Source organism: Symphodus melops (genome assembly GCF_947650265.1).
Source record: "Symphodus melops genome assembly, chromosome: 2".
Classification (NCBI taxonomy): domain Eukaryota; kingdom Metazoa; phylum Chordata; class Actinopteri; order Labriformes; family Labridae; genus Symphodus; species Symphodus melops.
The window spans coordinates 17,839,530-17,853,953 of NC_136692.1; the positions used below are offsets into that span (position 1 = coordinate 17,839,530).

The 14,424-nt window shown below is 41.7% G+C and overlaps 2 protein-coding genes across 2 annotated transcripts; both read left to right on the forward strand.

Annotated features, from left to right (window-relative positions):
- Positions 1-167: 167 nt before the first annotated feature.
- Positions 168-5,899, forward strand: cct4 (chaperonin containing TCP1, subunit 4 (delta)). Its single transcript, XM_079338000.1, has 13 exons — positions 168-452; positions 1,144-1,196; positions 1,294-1,383; positions 1,537-1,645; positions 2,027-2,291; positions 2,445-2,577; positions 3,084-3,223; positions 3,337-3,433; positions 3,841-3,951; positions 4,115-4,245; positions 4,860-5,094; positions 5,473-5,586; positions 5,735-5,899. The coding sequence occupies exons 1-13, from the start codon at positions 335-337 to the stop codon at positions 5,747-5,749; spliced, it is 1,611 nt and encodes a 536-aa protein (XP_079194126.1). The 5' UTR covers positions 168-334; the 3' UTR covers positions 5,750-5,899.
- A 936-nt stretch (positions 5,900-6,835) lies between these two features.
- Positions 6,836-13,642, forward strand: fam161a (FAM161 centrosomal protein A). Its single transcript, XM_079337496.1, has 7 exons — positions 6,836-7,167; positions 8,410-8,678; positions 9,089-10,309; positions 10,540-10,707; positions 10,799-10,898; positions 11,293-11,420; positions 12,726-13,642. Exons 1-7 carry the CDS (start codon positions 7,012-7,014, stop codon positions 13,012-13,014), a joined length of 2,331 nt encoding a protein of 776 aa, XP_079193622.1. The 5' UTR covers positions 6,836-7,011; the 3' UTR covers positions 13,015-13,642.
- The last annotated feature ends 782 nt before the right edge of the window (positions 13,643-14,424 follow it).

Sequence of the window (14,424 nt, forward strand, 5' to 3'; positions counted from 1 at the left end):
AATAGAGTATATATCCATTTGCGGATTATGTAAATGAATTTATCATACAAGAATAAAATAAAATAACATTTAAGACAGCTTCGACATGTTTTGTTGTGCCTCGGTAATTGATATCTACTGTCTGAATACGTCATCTTCAAGCGCTGGGCGGTTTGACAGTCGGGTCCTTCTTCTTCCTGCAGCATTGAAGGCTCTGGAAGGTTCTTCAAGGGACCGGGTGGAGAAACCGTAATCTTAGTCCATCCGAGGCCGAACCGCGGTGCTGAAGCCCCGGGACGAGTTAGTCCCGTTTTAAAGACTTCTCTTCACATTATCCATCGATTATTTGGTCGCGATGCCTGAAATAAAGTCTGCAGCGAGAGTTTCAAACATGAGCAGAAACAAAGGAGGGGCGTTTGTGGACCGAGACAAGCCGGCCCAGATCAGGTTCAGTAACATCTCGGCTGCTAAAGGTTGGTTTAAAGTTGAATAAAGACTAACATTCAACACAAAATGTCACCTTTTATGTGGTTCATTCCTCCAGACTGAGCCGTGTGCAGGATGTTAAATCTGTGTAGGAAATATAATGGATTAAGTGACAGTTTAACGACCCTACTCTGTGATAAAACTGCACTTTACAGACATGATAGTTTGAGGGATTTGTTTACTGATAATCAGTGTTTGTATTGACCATATATTTTGGAGGTAAAACTTAAATTGGTTACCAGTGCAGGTGAAATGAGCGAACAGATACTATAATGTTCATAACTGCATGTTAGAGTCTGCTGATGCTGATGCTCATGACTCAACACAATCCCACCAGCTAACCCAGCACACTGTATAAGGCCAGAAGCTGAGATATAAAAGAGCACGTTATAATGAAAGCCAAAGAAGGTGGTCCTGAGTTTTTATAGTAAAATGGATTATCAAAGCTTGTTTGGTTGTTTCTTTTGTCTGACTGGTTAATTATTTATGTATTATTGGAACATGCTCGTACATCCTTTATCTGTTTACGACAGAGAACAAGTCCACACTTAATGCAAGGTTTTATTTTGGCTGTATTTGTAGATCCCTGAAACATCATTATACAATGTCTATTTAAACATGTTCCATACTTGGTCATGATTACTGTAATGAAAACATCGCCTGCTTTTTTTTCCACAGCTGTTGCAGATGCTGTCAGAACGAGCTTGGGGCCCAAAGGAATGGACAAGATGGTGAGTAAACCGGTTTAATGTTTCAGCTACCTACTCCCAGTTAATCCCTTTTTTTTTTTCTAAATGAAACACTTTTTAAAAAAAAAAATTTATTCAGATCCAGGACGAGAAAGGTGACGTGACCATTACCAACGACGGAGCCACCATCCTGAAGCAGATGCAGGTGCTCCATCCTGCAGCCAAAATGGTATGTCCTGCTTGACGCCCTCTCATGGTGTTCATTTTTTTTCCCCCCTGCATCCAAGACAAACGCATTCTGTTGTCAAACCAACATTTCAAGCGTTAATTAACTTTTCTTATACAAAACCTGGCTTGAAATGGTTGCCTGTATGTATTTCAGCTGGTGGAACTATCCAAAGCCCAGGACATCGAGGCCGGTGACGGTACCACCTCTGTGGTTGTGATCGCTGGAGCTCTGCTGGACTCCTGCTACAAACTGCTGCAGAAAGGTGAGGGCTGCAGAAGACAGATGACTGACCCCAAATACAATAAATGAATGTCAACTCATTTTTTTTAAATTCTATTCTCAGTAGTAATGCTTACTGTACGTCTAGAGTAGTAGGTAATGCTGAAGGTTGTTCGGCAAATAAATGAAAGTATTTTAAAGTAATCGCTGAGTTGAGGCTTTAAAAGGATTTTACATGACTATTTTTTTTAGTGTGTCATCTAACAGTAAAATTTGACAAGATCCCTTTTTCACACAGCTAAAATTGCTGTTATGTCCAAAGTAAAAGTTTATTTTTTATTATCTCATTGTCATTGATTTATTTTCTCCAGATTGACGTTTATGTATTTTAGCGCTGATGTTAACGTGCCGTCCCATCCATCAGGTATCCACCCAACCATCATTTCGGAGTCCTTCCAGAAGGCGGTGGAGAAAGGCGTAGAGGTGCTGACGGCCATGAGCCGGCCGGTGCATCTGAGCGACCGTGAGACGCTGCTCAACAGTGCCACTACGTCGCTGTGCTCCAAGGTGGTGTCGCAGTACTCCAGCCTGCTGGCGCCCATGAGCGTGGACGCCGTCATGAGAGTTATCGACCCAGCCACAGCCACTGGAGTCGACCTCCATGACATCAAGATCATCAAGAAGCTCGGGTTAGAGTTGCTTTAAAGTCCATGTTTGGGATGTTTTCTGGGAAAGGATTCTGTATTTGATGTAAATCGATATTTTAGGAACAGGCGAAAGATGAATGTACAGAATTTTGAGACTAATACTTTTGTTCTGTTTTTTTTTTATTGTGGCTATAGAGGGACCATTGACGACTGTGAGCTTGTTGAAGGCCTGGTGCTGACCCAGAGGGTGGCCAACAGCAGTGTGACCCGAGTGGAGAAAGCAAAGATTGGGCTGATCCAGTTCTGCCTGTCCCCTCCTAAAACCGATGTGAGTCAGCTTATCTTATGTATGCAGCTAATTCTGTCTCATGTTGGACTATATTGAGCGAAGACGGGCTAAATGTGTGCAAAATAAAACCATGAAGTTAATCTGTAGTGAAGTGAGTTCCACTGTTTTGCAATGCATCAGACCTAAGCTGGGCGATTATTTGAAAAAGTATTAAAATAATAATATATCTTATTAAGGCTGGGGGCAATTCTAAAGTTCAAACGCTTCCATATCATGTACAGGATAATTTAATCATTCACATTAATCTTCAATTAAGTCTTGGTTTATCGTTTGTTGTAGCTGGCAAATAAATGTTTTTAAATGATAAAAATAAATAGCATTACTCTGAATTGACATGGATTACAATATATTCTCACATTACATGAACTAATCTAATTGTGTTTTTCTTTTTTAAAGTGGTCAACTCGGTCCAGTTTTCTTTTTACACACAAGCACGTCTTCCCTTTTAACTTTTTACTGAGCTGCTCTGTGTTCTTGGCATACAGATGGACAACCAGATCGTGGTGTCTGACTACGCTCAGATGGACCGTGTACTGAGGGAGGAGCGCGCTTACATCCTCAACATGGTGAAACAGATTAAGAAGGCCGGCTGTAATGTGCTGCTCATCCAGAAGTCCATCCTCAGGTAAACGTACAGACTGAACATGGGAGCGGATAACCGCCCTGTGTCCTGCTGTCAAACTTCAGATACGGACCGTAAACAAGTTCCATACATGTAACAGGCTGTCCTCTTAACAGAGACGCCCTGAGCGACCTCGCCCTGCACTTCCTCAACAAAATGAAGATCATGGTGGTAAAGGAGATCGAGAGAGAGGATATCGAGTTTATCTGCAAGGTGAGTGTCATCGGCATTAAAGCCTGAGCACAAAAAACTGTTGGAATAGTGTAATCTGTCAGCCTGTGTAAACAAAGAGGGAAAGCAATTTAAGAATCGGTGACATCGTCACAATGAGTGACATCATCACAATGAGTGAGAACTGTTAGCTAAAGACGAACAGGTAAAAATGCTTTCCATATAAAGTGGGCCATAAACTGCAGAACACTAGCAGCTACATTTATAGCTTTATTGTGACGTCACACACTCTTTGACCTGCCACTGGGTTTTGATGCCATACTTATTTTTCATGGTATTGTTACTGACCAGTATTTCCATGACTTCAAACAAACAGACAATTGTCATATATTTGTTTTATTTTTGCAAAGAAAAACTCGTAGTAAAGCAAAATTTAACCTCCCATCCAGACTCTTGGCACCAAGCCCATCGCTCACATCGAACACTTCACTCCAGAGATACTTGGCACAGCAGAACTTGCTGAAGAGGTCAACCTGGACGGCTCTGGCAAGCTGGTCAAGGTAAGCAATCTTTTTTTTTTTTTTGTTTCTACGATCTTACATGACTAAAACCGGATATTGTAATGGTGTTAGTTAAGACTTTAAAAACACATCAGCAAACACAAAAATTAGGAGAATTTTAGCATCTATTCGGCATGACAAACTGACACTGGCGTGACTTCAGATCACAGGCTGCTCCAGTCCAGGGAAGACGGTGAGCATCGTGGTTCGAGGCTCTAACAAGCTGGTGATCGAGGAGGCCGAGCGCTCCATCCATGACGCTCTGTGTGTCATCCGCTGCCTGGTCAAGAAGAGGTTTGTTTATTTGATGAAAAGCAAAATAAACACTAAAACTGTGGGGGCGAAGCTCATATTCTAACCTCTGACAAAGGCACTCATGCAGCTGTAAATCCTGCATGAGTGTAACGAACTGAGGGACATTAAAGTGGGAAGCTCCCCATTTATTCTGTGGTTGTTTCTGCAACTTTGGCTGGGGAGCGTTCATACAACTTCATAAGTGACACAAATATTCAGAGTATATATGATCAGTCGTGTTGATGTCATGTTCACCTTTTTTAATTGCTGGCATTTGTTGACAAAGTGAAGTCTGCAGAAAGGCTACACAAGTTGTCCAAACTAATCCAGAAGAAATCTTGCTCAAACTAGATTGTCACCATCCATCACAGTTTACAGATTGACCTGCTTAAACTTGACAGTTTTCATTTCATGAAGGTGTACTCACTTCTAAATGGCTTAGCTAATTGAAGGAGTGATTTTGGCTAGTCATTTGCCCTCCTGTTGATTTTTGACCTTGAAGTAGCACGCCGCCTTGTTCTGAATAATGAACTGATTTTCATCCATCATACACAACACAGTGTTCTATGAATGATTTAAATATGTTGGTCTTTTCCTCCTGCTCTGCTCCTCAGGGCTTTGATAGCTGGTGGTGGGGCTCCAGAAATTGAGCTCGCGGTGCGTTTGGCAGAATACTCGCGTGAGCTTGGTGGCATGGAGGCCTACTGCGTGCGGGCGTACAGCGACGCTCTGGAGGTGATCCCCTCCACACTGGCTGAGAACGCTGGTCTGAACCCCATCTCCACGGTGACGGAACTCCGCAACAGGCACGCTCAAGGAGAAAAGATGGCCGGCATTAACGTCCGCAAGGTCTGCTCTTTTACTTTTGATTACAATTTGTGTAGTAACACAGTGAAGTTTGACTTTGCCTTTATGCTCAAAAGTGTCATTTAAATTAATTATTCTGTAGAAATTTTCAATTCCATTCAAACATTTTCTGGTTGATGTATTTAAGTAAACCAGTTTTTGTTTTGGACTGATAAAGGAGAAAACAAACCATTTACAGACTTTGAATTGGCGTCTTAGAACCTGATTTAAGTAAATTATCATGCTGTATTTTTCCCTATTACATGTATTGATGGAGCAGTAAGTCATACATTCAAACAGGCAGTTAATTCTCTATTTGTACATATTTCTCTGCTAAAACCCCACTGACTGACTGACTGGTTGACTGTGTGTTTGTGACAGGGAGGAATCTCCAACATCCTGGAGGAGCTTGTGGTGCAGCCTTTACTGGTTTCCATTAGTGCACTGACCCTGGCCACAGAGACGGTCCGCAGCATCCTCAAGATCGATGACGTGGTAAGAGTCGGCGTTTATAAAATGATCAATTAGAAATATATTTCAAATATTCTGATTTTAACTGTGGCAAATCCATACTCATGTTTATGCTAAACCTGATGGCACTGTATTCCATGTTAGAGCTAATAATCTACGCATCTCATTTCAGGTGAACACCCGATAAGAAATCTAAGTCTGTCCTTCAAGTTCTGTACTAAGCCTTCTCGTACTGCGAGGGATCAGAGGACTGTCAACATCTGTCTGTTTAGATTTTCCCTGTAACTGTTACGTTGCATAATTTAATAAAAAGGCTTGTTTGTTTGTTGACAATTCAGCTGTTGCATGTGCAATTCTTTTTTCTTTTTTTTTTTTTTAAGGATCTTGATGTGTGTTGTGAGATGTTTAACACTTAAAATGCATTTTAAATGAAGGACTTCTGGTTCATGTACTTCCTATGATATCTAAAAATCCACTATAATAAGAGGCCATTTTATTTTATTAATACCTATCAGAAATTGTTGCACAAACATATTTTGTATTGGGTAAAGTTTCTTTAAACAATTTTGGCCCTTTCACTGAACTTTAGGGGCGGCAGTAGCTCAGTCTGTAGGGACTTGGGTTGGGAACCGGAGGGTCGCCGGTTCAAGTCCCGGCACGGACCAAGTCCGGAAACTGGTCTGGTAGCTGGAGAGGTGCCAGTCCATTTCCTGAGCACTGCCGAGGTGCTCCTGAGCAAGGTACTGAACCCCAAAAAACTGCTCTGGAGCGCTCGCTGTGGGCAGCCCCCTTACTCTGAGACCTCTCCATTAATGCAGAGTGAAAACCGAATTTCCCCTCGCGGGATTGATAAAGTATATTAAAAAAAAAAAAAAAAGAACTAACCGTTCTGTTGAATATTCCAGGTGATTATGATGATTCATTAAGACAGTGTAATAATGACAGTACAGCTCCTTGGCCTTTTCTCCAAATAGTAAACCAAAATTATTCAACTGGGAAGCTAACATAAGAGTGCTCTACAGTTTTATTTCTATTAGCCAAATTAAACAACTTGGACATGCCTCAAAATATGAAGAAAAAAAACAAAACTTTGTTGTATTTTACATGAATGGTATTGTATGGTTAAGAAAATCAAATGTCAGGGAAATTCAAAAAAGTTTTTACATGTATTAATTTAATTCTTATTAAAAGAACTAAAGTGTATTTAGTTGTAAAACGTGCATGACTTGCAGTATGTTTGACCCTGAAACCTTCACTTCCTTATACGCTTCGTCACTTCCTTCCTAACCAAGCTTAGCACCGTTACCAAGGATACAGCCTGCAGCCGAGATACTGGCAGTTTTCAGGACGCGGACAGCGACTTTGCTTTCTACTGTAGTTACTTCTTCCACTTAACCTGACTTTCATTACGTTAAATAACATAAACTGGAAGAAGTGGTTTACGAAGTCATGTCAAATCCTCACCGTGCCAACGTTCTGGTAACTTCATGTTTGAAGACGCCGGTGGACCCGCACACCAAAGCGCCGTTAGCTTCCTACGAGAGGGAGCGCGTGCTCCCTTACACGGCTACAGGTCATATGGACAACCGGGACTACGAGAAGGAGGTAAAAACAACTACTGATCAAACGTAAAAAAGAAAAAAAAAAATACACCATGAAGCAGAGAAGTGGATGTGAAGCTACAGTGCGAACGGAGTAATATCGATTTGAGAGTCAACAAAGTTAAAGGCAGACCTGCCAGGATGAAGTATAGACCATTATTTGGATACTTTCTTATAAATGGTGTTGTAAAATTATACAGAGGGGATTTACACTAATTCCAACAAATTGCCAAGAAAAATCCATATTGCAAATATTGACTTTATTTATGGGACAAAACTAGAATCTTACAAGAGCCACAGAGGTGAACACATTAGAGTGATTCAGGATTTGCTTCTGTCTTTATTTTTTTACTTTTCTTTACATTTCTAAAGTTATTAAAAGAAGTAATTTTGAGTCATAAAGGTCAAGTTTGTCCTTGTTCCTACATATCCTCTGATGGTTTAATATACAATAAAGATTGAATATGTTGTCCCTTCCTTCAGCAGTACATTTGAATATAATGAAGTTCTAACACTTTTATTTTACCAGAACAATTATATCTTGTTTTCGAGATGAACAGTAATGCGGTGTCTGATCTTGTCCTGTTGACATGACTTTGACAGTTCCAGGTCAGTCTACGTGGTGGAAAGGATTTCACTTGTATAATTTGTTGGCTGGACTATTTTTGGACTTCCGTCTTCAACAGTTTACCGTACTCAACATTTAGTTTATAATCCCAAACAATTAATCATCATTTTTTGACAACAACACTGCTCCCCCCCCCCCCCCCCCCCCCCCCCCCCCCCCCATGCATGCATCAGCTTTCAATGACCTTGACAGACACCCTCATCTTGACTTGAGCAGCAGTAGAGCCGAGCACCTCGACATAACACTGATTTGTTTGTTGAGCTCTTTGGTGGTAAGCCTTCCTTTTGTGCTTCACCATATGGCCCACGTCACTGGAGCTGCAGGGTAATAGGCTTAGTCCTGGAGGAGACTGAGTGCCTCTGAGCAGGTTAGCTCCACCACAGGAGGCCTAGCAGTTAAAAAAAAAGAAAAAAGAAACAAACAAATTTATTTGTTGTAGTTTACATCATGAATCATAAAGAAATCATTATCATTAATTTAAAAAAAAAAAAAGCATACAACGCACAAGTAAAATCATAGTTGACTCGTTCCCCTTGAAACAACTTTATTACTCAAGATTTGGACAGAAAGTGATGACTGATTGGAAAATTAGCTTTAATTATCTTGTTGCCTTTTTAGCTGGAGTATGAGGACTCAGGCTCTGATTACTGTGACGAGGATTGCCTGGGGAAGGACGCTCCTCTTATGTTGACAGACTTTAGGGCAGCAGGAGACCGCTTTGATCTGAGCGAGATCTTCTTCTCCAACGAGGAGTACTACAGCAAGCTGGAGGAGCTGAAGAAGGCTCACCTGCGCACAATGGCAGAGCTGGAGAGTATGTACCGGCGGAAGCTGCAGCTCAAGTCCATGGAGCCTTTGGACATGGCAAGGCTGGAGACCGGACAAAGGTTAGGGGTTCTTTTTTTTACTACTTAATCTTACTTCACTTCACATTTAACTGTTACTTCTTCAGAATTGTAATCAATCACTCAAACTTTATTTGTATAGTATCACTTTACAGTAAGAAAACATTGACAAAAGTAGAAATAGATATACCTGTAACCTGGTTTATAATCTGTATATCAAGAGGTGAAAGGGTCAACATTACATGGATATCAACAAATAAATATGTAAAACACAGTTACAAGTAAAACTAAGAAAGTTAACATCAATGAAATAAAAAAATCAGATCAGCTCAATTACAGTAATGGCAAGAGGAGAAATTCAGCCCGTATCTTTACAAAGAGTAAACAAAGCCTGTTTTTATATGGTGACTTGGAGTGATGTGTCAGACAGTCATTCATGTGTGTTTTGTCAGGTTCCTGCGGTCAAACAGCAGCCCAGAAGCTTCTCGCTTTTTGAGGAAGTCCTATTCTGCCTTTGAACTCCGGAGAAGCTCTGGACAGTTCGACCGCTCAGAGGAAGAGGAAGCTGTCAGTAATTATGTGGAGAAAGGCTTGCTTTTCTCTCCCAAAGAACACATCAAGAACATGTGGCAGGACTTCAAACTGTCCCCTCACAACCGCCACCTTTCGTCCTCCTCACTGCACAGCCTGCCAACAGACGAGAGGAGGCAACGAAAAGGCAGAGGAAAAAAGAGGCAGGGGCAAACAGATGGAGAGCATGATCCCTGGAAGCACCGAATGACAATACCCAAACCTTTTCAAATGATGCTGCGAGAGGCTGAGAGGAGAAAGCATGGCATTAAGACGCGTTCAGAGATAGAACTGGAGAATGCAGAACTGAGACGGCAGCTGGAAGAACTGACAGAGTGCCAGAGAAAGTTCAGAGCCAGCCCTGTACCTGCTCACATTCACCTCCCGCTTTATGAAGAGCTTCAGGAGCGCAACGAGGAACGACGTCGACCGATGAGAGATCGAGAAGAACAGCCTCATCAAACCATCCAAAAGCCGTTCAGCTTCCTGGAGAGGGAGCGACTGAAAAAGGAGCAGAAACAGCTACGTCAAGCACAACAGTCCAACCCGGAGAAGGCCAAACCCTTCAAGGCCAAACCTGTTCCGAAGTCTGTGTACGCAGCAGCATCAGGGGAGCAGATGAAAGAGGAGCAGCTGTATCGCTCCATAAAGATACAGATGAGAGCTGAGGAACTTCTCCACAGTGCTTCAATGCCTCCTAGCATGCTCACAAGACGACTCAGTGAACGCAAAAAGACCAGAGACAGCAGCTCTGCAGGAGGTGACGATTTCTCCCATAAACCCGAAATAAACAAGGAGGTACCCGACTTTGATGCCAGTTACCGACGCTTCAGGAAACAACTCGAGAAGCAAAAAGAGGTCAAACCCACAACGGCATGTGAACCCTTTGAATTGAGAACATCGCAGATATCCTCGCACCGGGAACGCATCCTGGCTGACATAGAGCAAGAGCAGAGAAGCCCTCGGATGATGCGATGGCCACACATCGGCCCTGGACCATCTCGGACGCCAAATTCAAGCCTCTGTTCCTCCCTGTCCGGCAGCCTGGAGACCCTGCCCACCAAAGTCACCGACGCTACCAAGAAACGCCATGAGGCTGTGAGGTACTGTTTGAAGACTCCAGAGGCTTCCACTATTTTACTCGAGATAGACAGAACCCCAGAACTTTAAGTATCCCGCTTAGACCACCTAAACGCCCTGTGTTTGAAATTCCAAATGGAACTCTCAACACCCCGTACACTTTACCCACAACCTCACACCCACCCTGCCCTATCCAAATCCCCACCTCGTCCCAACTTTCCAGCATTCGTGACCAGATTGTCTTCCTGAGTAGAAAGGTCCTGGAGCAGAGGAAGAAGGCAGAGGAGGAGGAGGAGCGGTGGAAGGAGAGGCAGAGGCTGAGGGAGAAGAAACTGCAGAGGGTGGTGGTGAAACGTGCCCAGGCCAACGACCCCCACAAGGCGCTCTCACAGACTCAGCAAACCAAACTCAGAGAATTCAGGTACACTAAACAACAGCATGACCACAACAAGAGCCTAACTGTTGTGAGGGGAACAGCATAATAAACTATAGCGCCGCTGTGTTTTCTCCAGGAAACAAGAACTTCAGCGTAGGAAGGAGTACCAGCAGGAGATTAAAGAGATGAAGCAAAGAGTGAAGGGGAGGCCATTGCTGCTGGAGCTGGTTGCACAGGTGAATAAAAATATCAACACACCACCAGTCCATGTGACCACCCACATGACAAGCCTGCAGTCACTCCGAGAAAGAAGTGAACGGAGGGTCTCCAAAGCAGAAGTGCCATAAATACTGCACCTCAGGGAAACAAGCTGCTTTTATATAATAGATTCTGGTAAACCAGGAAATGGTGAGCTGAAAATTGATGGCAGAACCAGGCCGATTGAAGGAAATGTTAATGAATTACAATCTGGAGCATTGTGGCGTCTTAATTGCAGGAGACTATGAATATCCCAGACAGATGTTATGAAAACCCACACAGATGAGAACATCTGTGTGGGTTATTTCATTAAAAAAACAGCGTATTGCAATGTCTTAACTCACACAATTGTCTTTCATGCTTTTATTACAGAATAATGCAAAACAAGCAGCACAGAAGCGCTACACAGACACTCTGCATGGATTTGAAGTCACTGAAGAGTTTATTAGCAGCAAGGCAGGAAAAGCAGGAGAGTCCTCGTCCTCCAGCAGAAAAACAAGGTACAGTACATACGGGATGTTAATGATGGTGCAAACTAATCACAATGCTCAAGTTTACAGACCCAGCCAGTGTAGTTCCTTACAGTGTGATCTTGGTATTTTTAAACCTTGGCCTTATGTCACGCTCCCCGACACGACTAAAGGAGGAGGGATGCAACGATCAAAATTAAACCAGAGGCTGAAGGTGGGAACAACGTATGAGCAAGTTTAAAGGATCTAATGACAAACAGACAACAACAAAAAAAATCATCTAAGCAGCAGCTGAAACGTTATTAATCTAAATAACACCAACACAAAGAAAACGGTAAGGCTTTAAAGAAAGCACCCTCCTTCCACCACTCTCACTGCTTACTCGCCGGCTGCCAACAGTAGTGTAATTACTTTTTAATAATTAATGAAACATGATGATCTTAACCTGTATCAGCATTAGGAATAACTAACGTTACTCAGTTAAGACTCTTTTAATCTTCTTATCTTTTTCTGGGTTGTGTGTTCATGCTGGTAGCTCCTCTCCTTTCAAAGGCAGCCAAACATCACTTTTATGCTCCGAAAAATGTTTGGACCGCAATACCTGTTGGTATATATTTCTTGGCTAGTGACCATCAGTTGCACATTACACACATTTTCACAGTGAACTGTGGGATACATAAGAATGGAGTTGTTTGTGATTCTCATTGTTTTTAAGACCTTTAAAGGCAGGGCTGGTAATTTTCAAAAACTAGCGTGATTTTGAAAGTAGCATCTTCTCTGTATTCATCCCCTCTCCTCTGTGCTCCCTCTAAAGCCCGCCCCTCACTTACATGCATTAATGCTGTTGCTCCAGAGGCAGATTTCAGCTCATGCTTTGAATGTGGGCTCGTGCATGCATGGGGTAGAGAGGCCAGATTGGTTTTACTAAAACGTGGCCAATATATGTTAAACAGAACCAAGTTTAACAAATACTGTGTTTTCCTGCTTGTAATTGATTTTTGTATTGATTGATGCCCTGATTAATTAAAGGCATATTAACTTTATTCTTGTGTTTAAGCAAGTGTGTCTGAAGTTAGACTGGTGGCTCCTTCCAAATCTTTATCTTCTCTTTAACTTGTTCATCAGCTTAATTTAATTCAAGTTATGTTTCTCAGATTTGAGTCTGGTAGGTTTTCTCACAGCTTTATAAGCATTAGTTCTTCTTAGTTTGATTTTTTAAGTGTTGTTGTCTTTTATAAATGTAACTCTGTAAAGTTATTTGTGTGATTACTTATAATAAATAAGGGATGAAGCTACATTAATATTCTAATCAGATGATGTTCTTATGTTTGTTAGTGACCAAGATGAGACGGACATTGGACATGAGCCTGTTCTGTACAGAAAAGTCTTTTTGGACGAAGAAGACTCAGAAGTAGATCCAAAGGAGAGAGAAGGAGGTAGTGATGAGGCGTCACCAACTCCCCATGATGGAGAGGACGCCAGCAGACAGCACTCAGATCAGGACGATCAGGGGGATGATCAACACTATTCAGATGACAGTTACCACTACTCAGACGATCATGAGAACTACTCCGACGACAGCGAGCATGATGTCGACACCAAACAGCAGGAAGCAGGGGAGTGATGTCATCAAACATCACCATGAAGAGTGTTTTGCACCGCTGCCAAATTCAAACACTCTTGAAACTCACTCTCATTCTGCTTCATTGAAGAAACTGAGAAGAACTGTAAAAGTAGAGCTTGGAGGAAACACTGAACAGGGAGATTCTTATTCTCAGAATGATAGATGCTATATTTATTACATGGCAAATATTAGTTTGAGGTCATCTTTTTGCATCACTAATGGCTTCTTTGTTCATCTGTATAAAATGTCTAGAATTTACTCACAGTGTACACATCAAGAGATTTTGAAAACAGCCATTGGCACCCTATTTTATTTGTCTTATCAGCAACAGCCCAGATGTTAGATCGGTTTATAAAACTGGTTCTGTTCTTTTTTCCCTCTCAAGATTCTCAGAAACAGACTTCTTTTCCAAATCTGTCCCACTTCATAATTTTACACAGATTAACCACTCAGCTGTTTAGCAAAATGTAAAGGCAGTTATCCCAAGAAAAAACAAGAATGTGTGCGTGTGTGTATATGTATATATGCACATATGTATGGCTTATTCAATGAGACATCATCCTTTTTTTCACTTCTTTAAAGCACATATTTGTTTTTCCATTAAAGGTTTATGAGAGTTGACGAGAAATGATCTGTGGATATTATCTTTATACATCAATGATTTAATTACAGCAAAAATATTTTTTCTGCAACATTACAGCAACAATATAGCTTTCTGTTATGTGTTTTGAAAGTATATATAGTAGTTTTTGTTGGTTGGTACTTCAGATCCAATATATTGAAATGACATCTACTACCTCACATAAACTAAATTATAGTTTGTGCCCTTTAAAATCATTCTTATTCAAAGTATTGTAAGCCTTTAAGGGTTAAATTATGTTTTACTTGATCTAAAACAATCGAGACAAAAAACAAAAACCTTTTTTTTTTTTTTTTTAAATAAAATATACTTTTAGTTAGTTCAGTTTATGGCCTGTTTTCCTTTCCAGCCACCGTGAGGTCAAATTGGAGCTAAAACAGAGGGAGGGAGTTCAGCCAGATTGACAGCCATGCGTCGCCCGTGACACAAGTTGACGACAGCACCAGCCCAGCCAATCAGATTCTCGGTGGGCGGAAACATAGTCCAAATTTTACGCGGCGCGCGACGGGCCGAAACACCGAGAATGAATATCCCGGTCTCAACCGGTTTTAACCGGTCCGTGGTCTGAAGCATGAGCTTAGAGGAAGAGCACACTTGCACGCATTATAACATCTCTGCTCTCCAACAGTGAATGCGGATAGAATCAGAAATAAAAACGAGACTTTGAATTCGTGATTATGAGCCGGGAGACCGTTTTAAGTGAAGTTCTGTTGTTAGCTTAGCTCACATTAGCCAGCAGACTTGAATCATCATTGACTTTCCATTAGCAT

Bases quoted from the DNA above. Each gene is read 5' to 3' on its own strand.
- cct4 (XM_079338000.1), top strand. From the start codon at position 335: ATGCCTGAAATAAAGTCTGCAGCGAGAGTTTCAAACATGAGCAGAAAC. The intron at 1,646-2,026 runs GTGAGGGCTGCA...CCCATCCATCAG, and splicing joins CTACAAACTGCTGCAGAAAG to GTATCCACCCAACCATCATT. The intron at 4,246-4,859 runs GTTTGTTTATTT...TCTGCTCCTCAG, and splicing joins CGCTGCCTGGTCAAGAAGAG to GGCTTTGATAGCTGGTGGTG.
- fam161a (XM_079337496.1), top strand. From the start codon at position 7,012: ATGTCAAATCCTCACCGTGCCAACGTTCTGGTAACTTCATGTTTGAAG. The intron at 10,310-10,539 runs GTACTGTTTGAA...CTTCCTGAGTAG, and splicing joins AAACGCCATGAGGCTGTGAG to AAAGGTCCTGGAGCAGAGGA. The intron at 10,899-11,292 runs GTGAATAAAAAT...CTTTTATTACAG, and splicing joins TGCTGGAGCTGGTTGCACAG to AATAATGCAAAACAAGCAGC.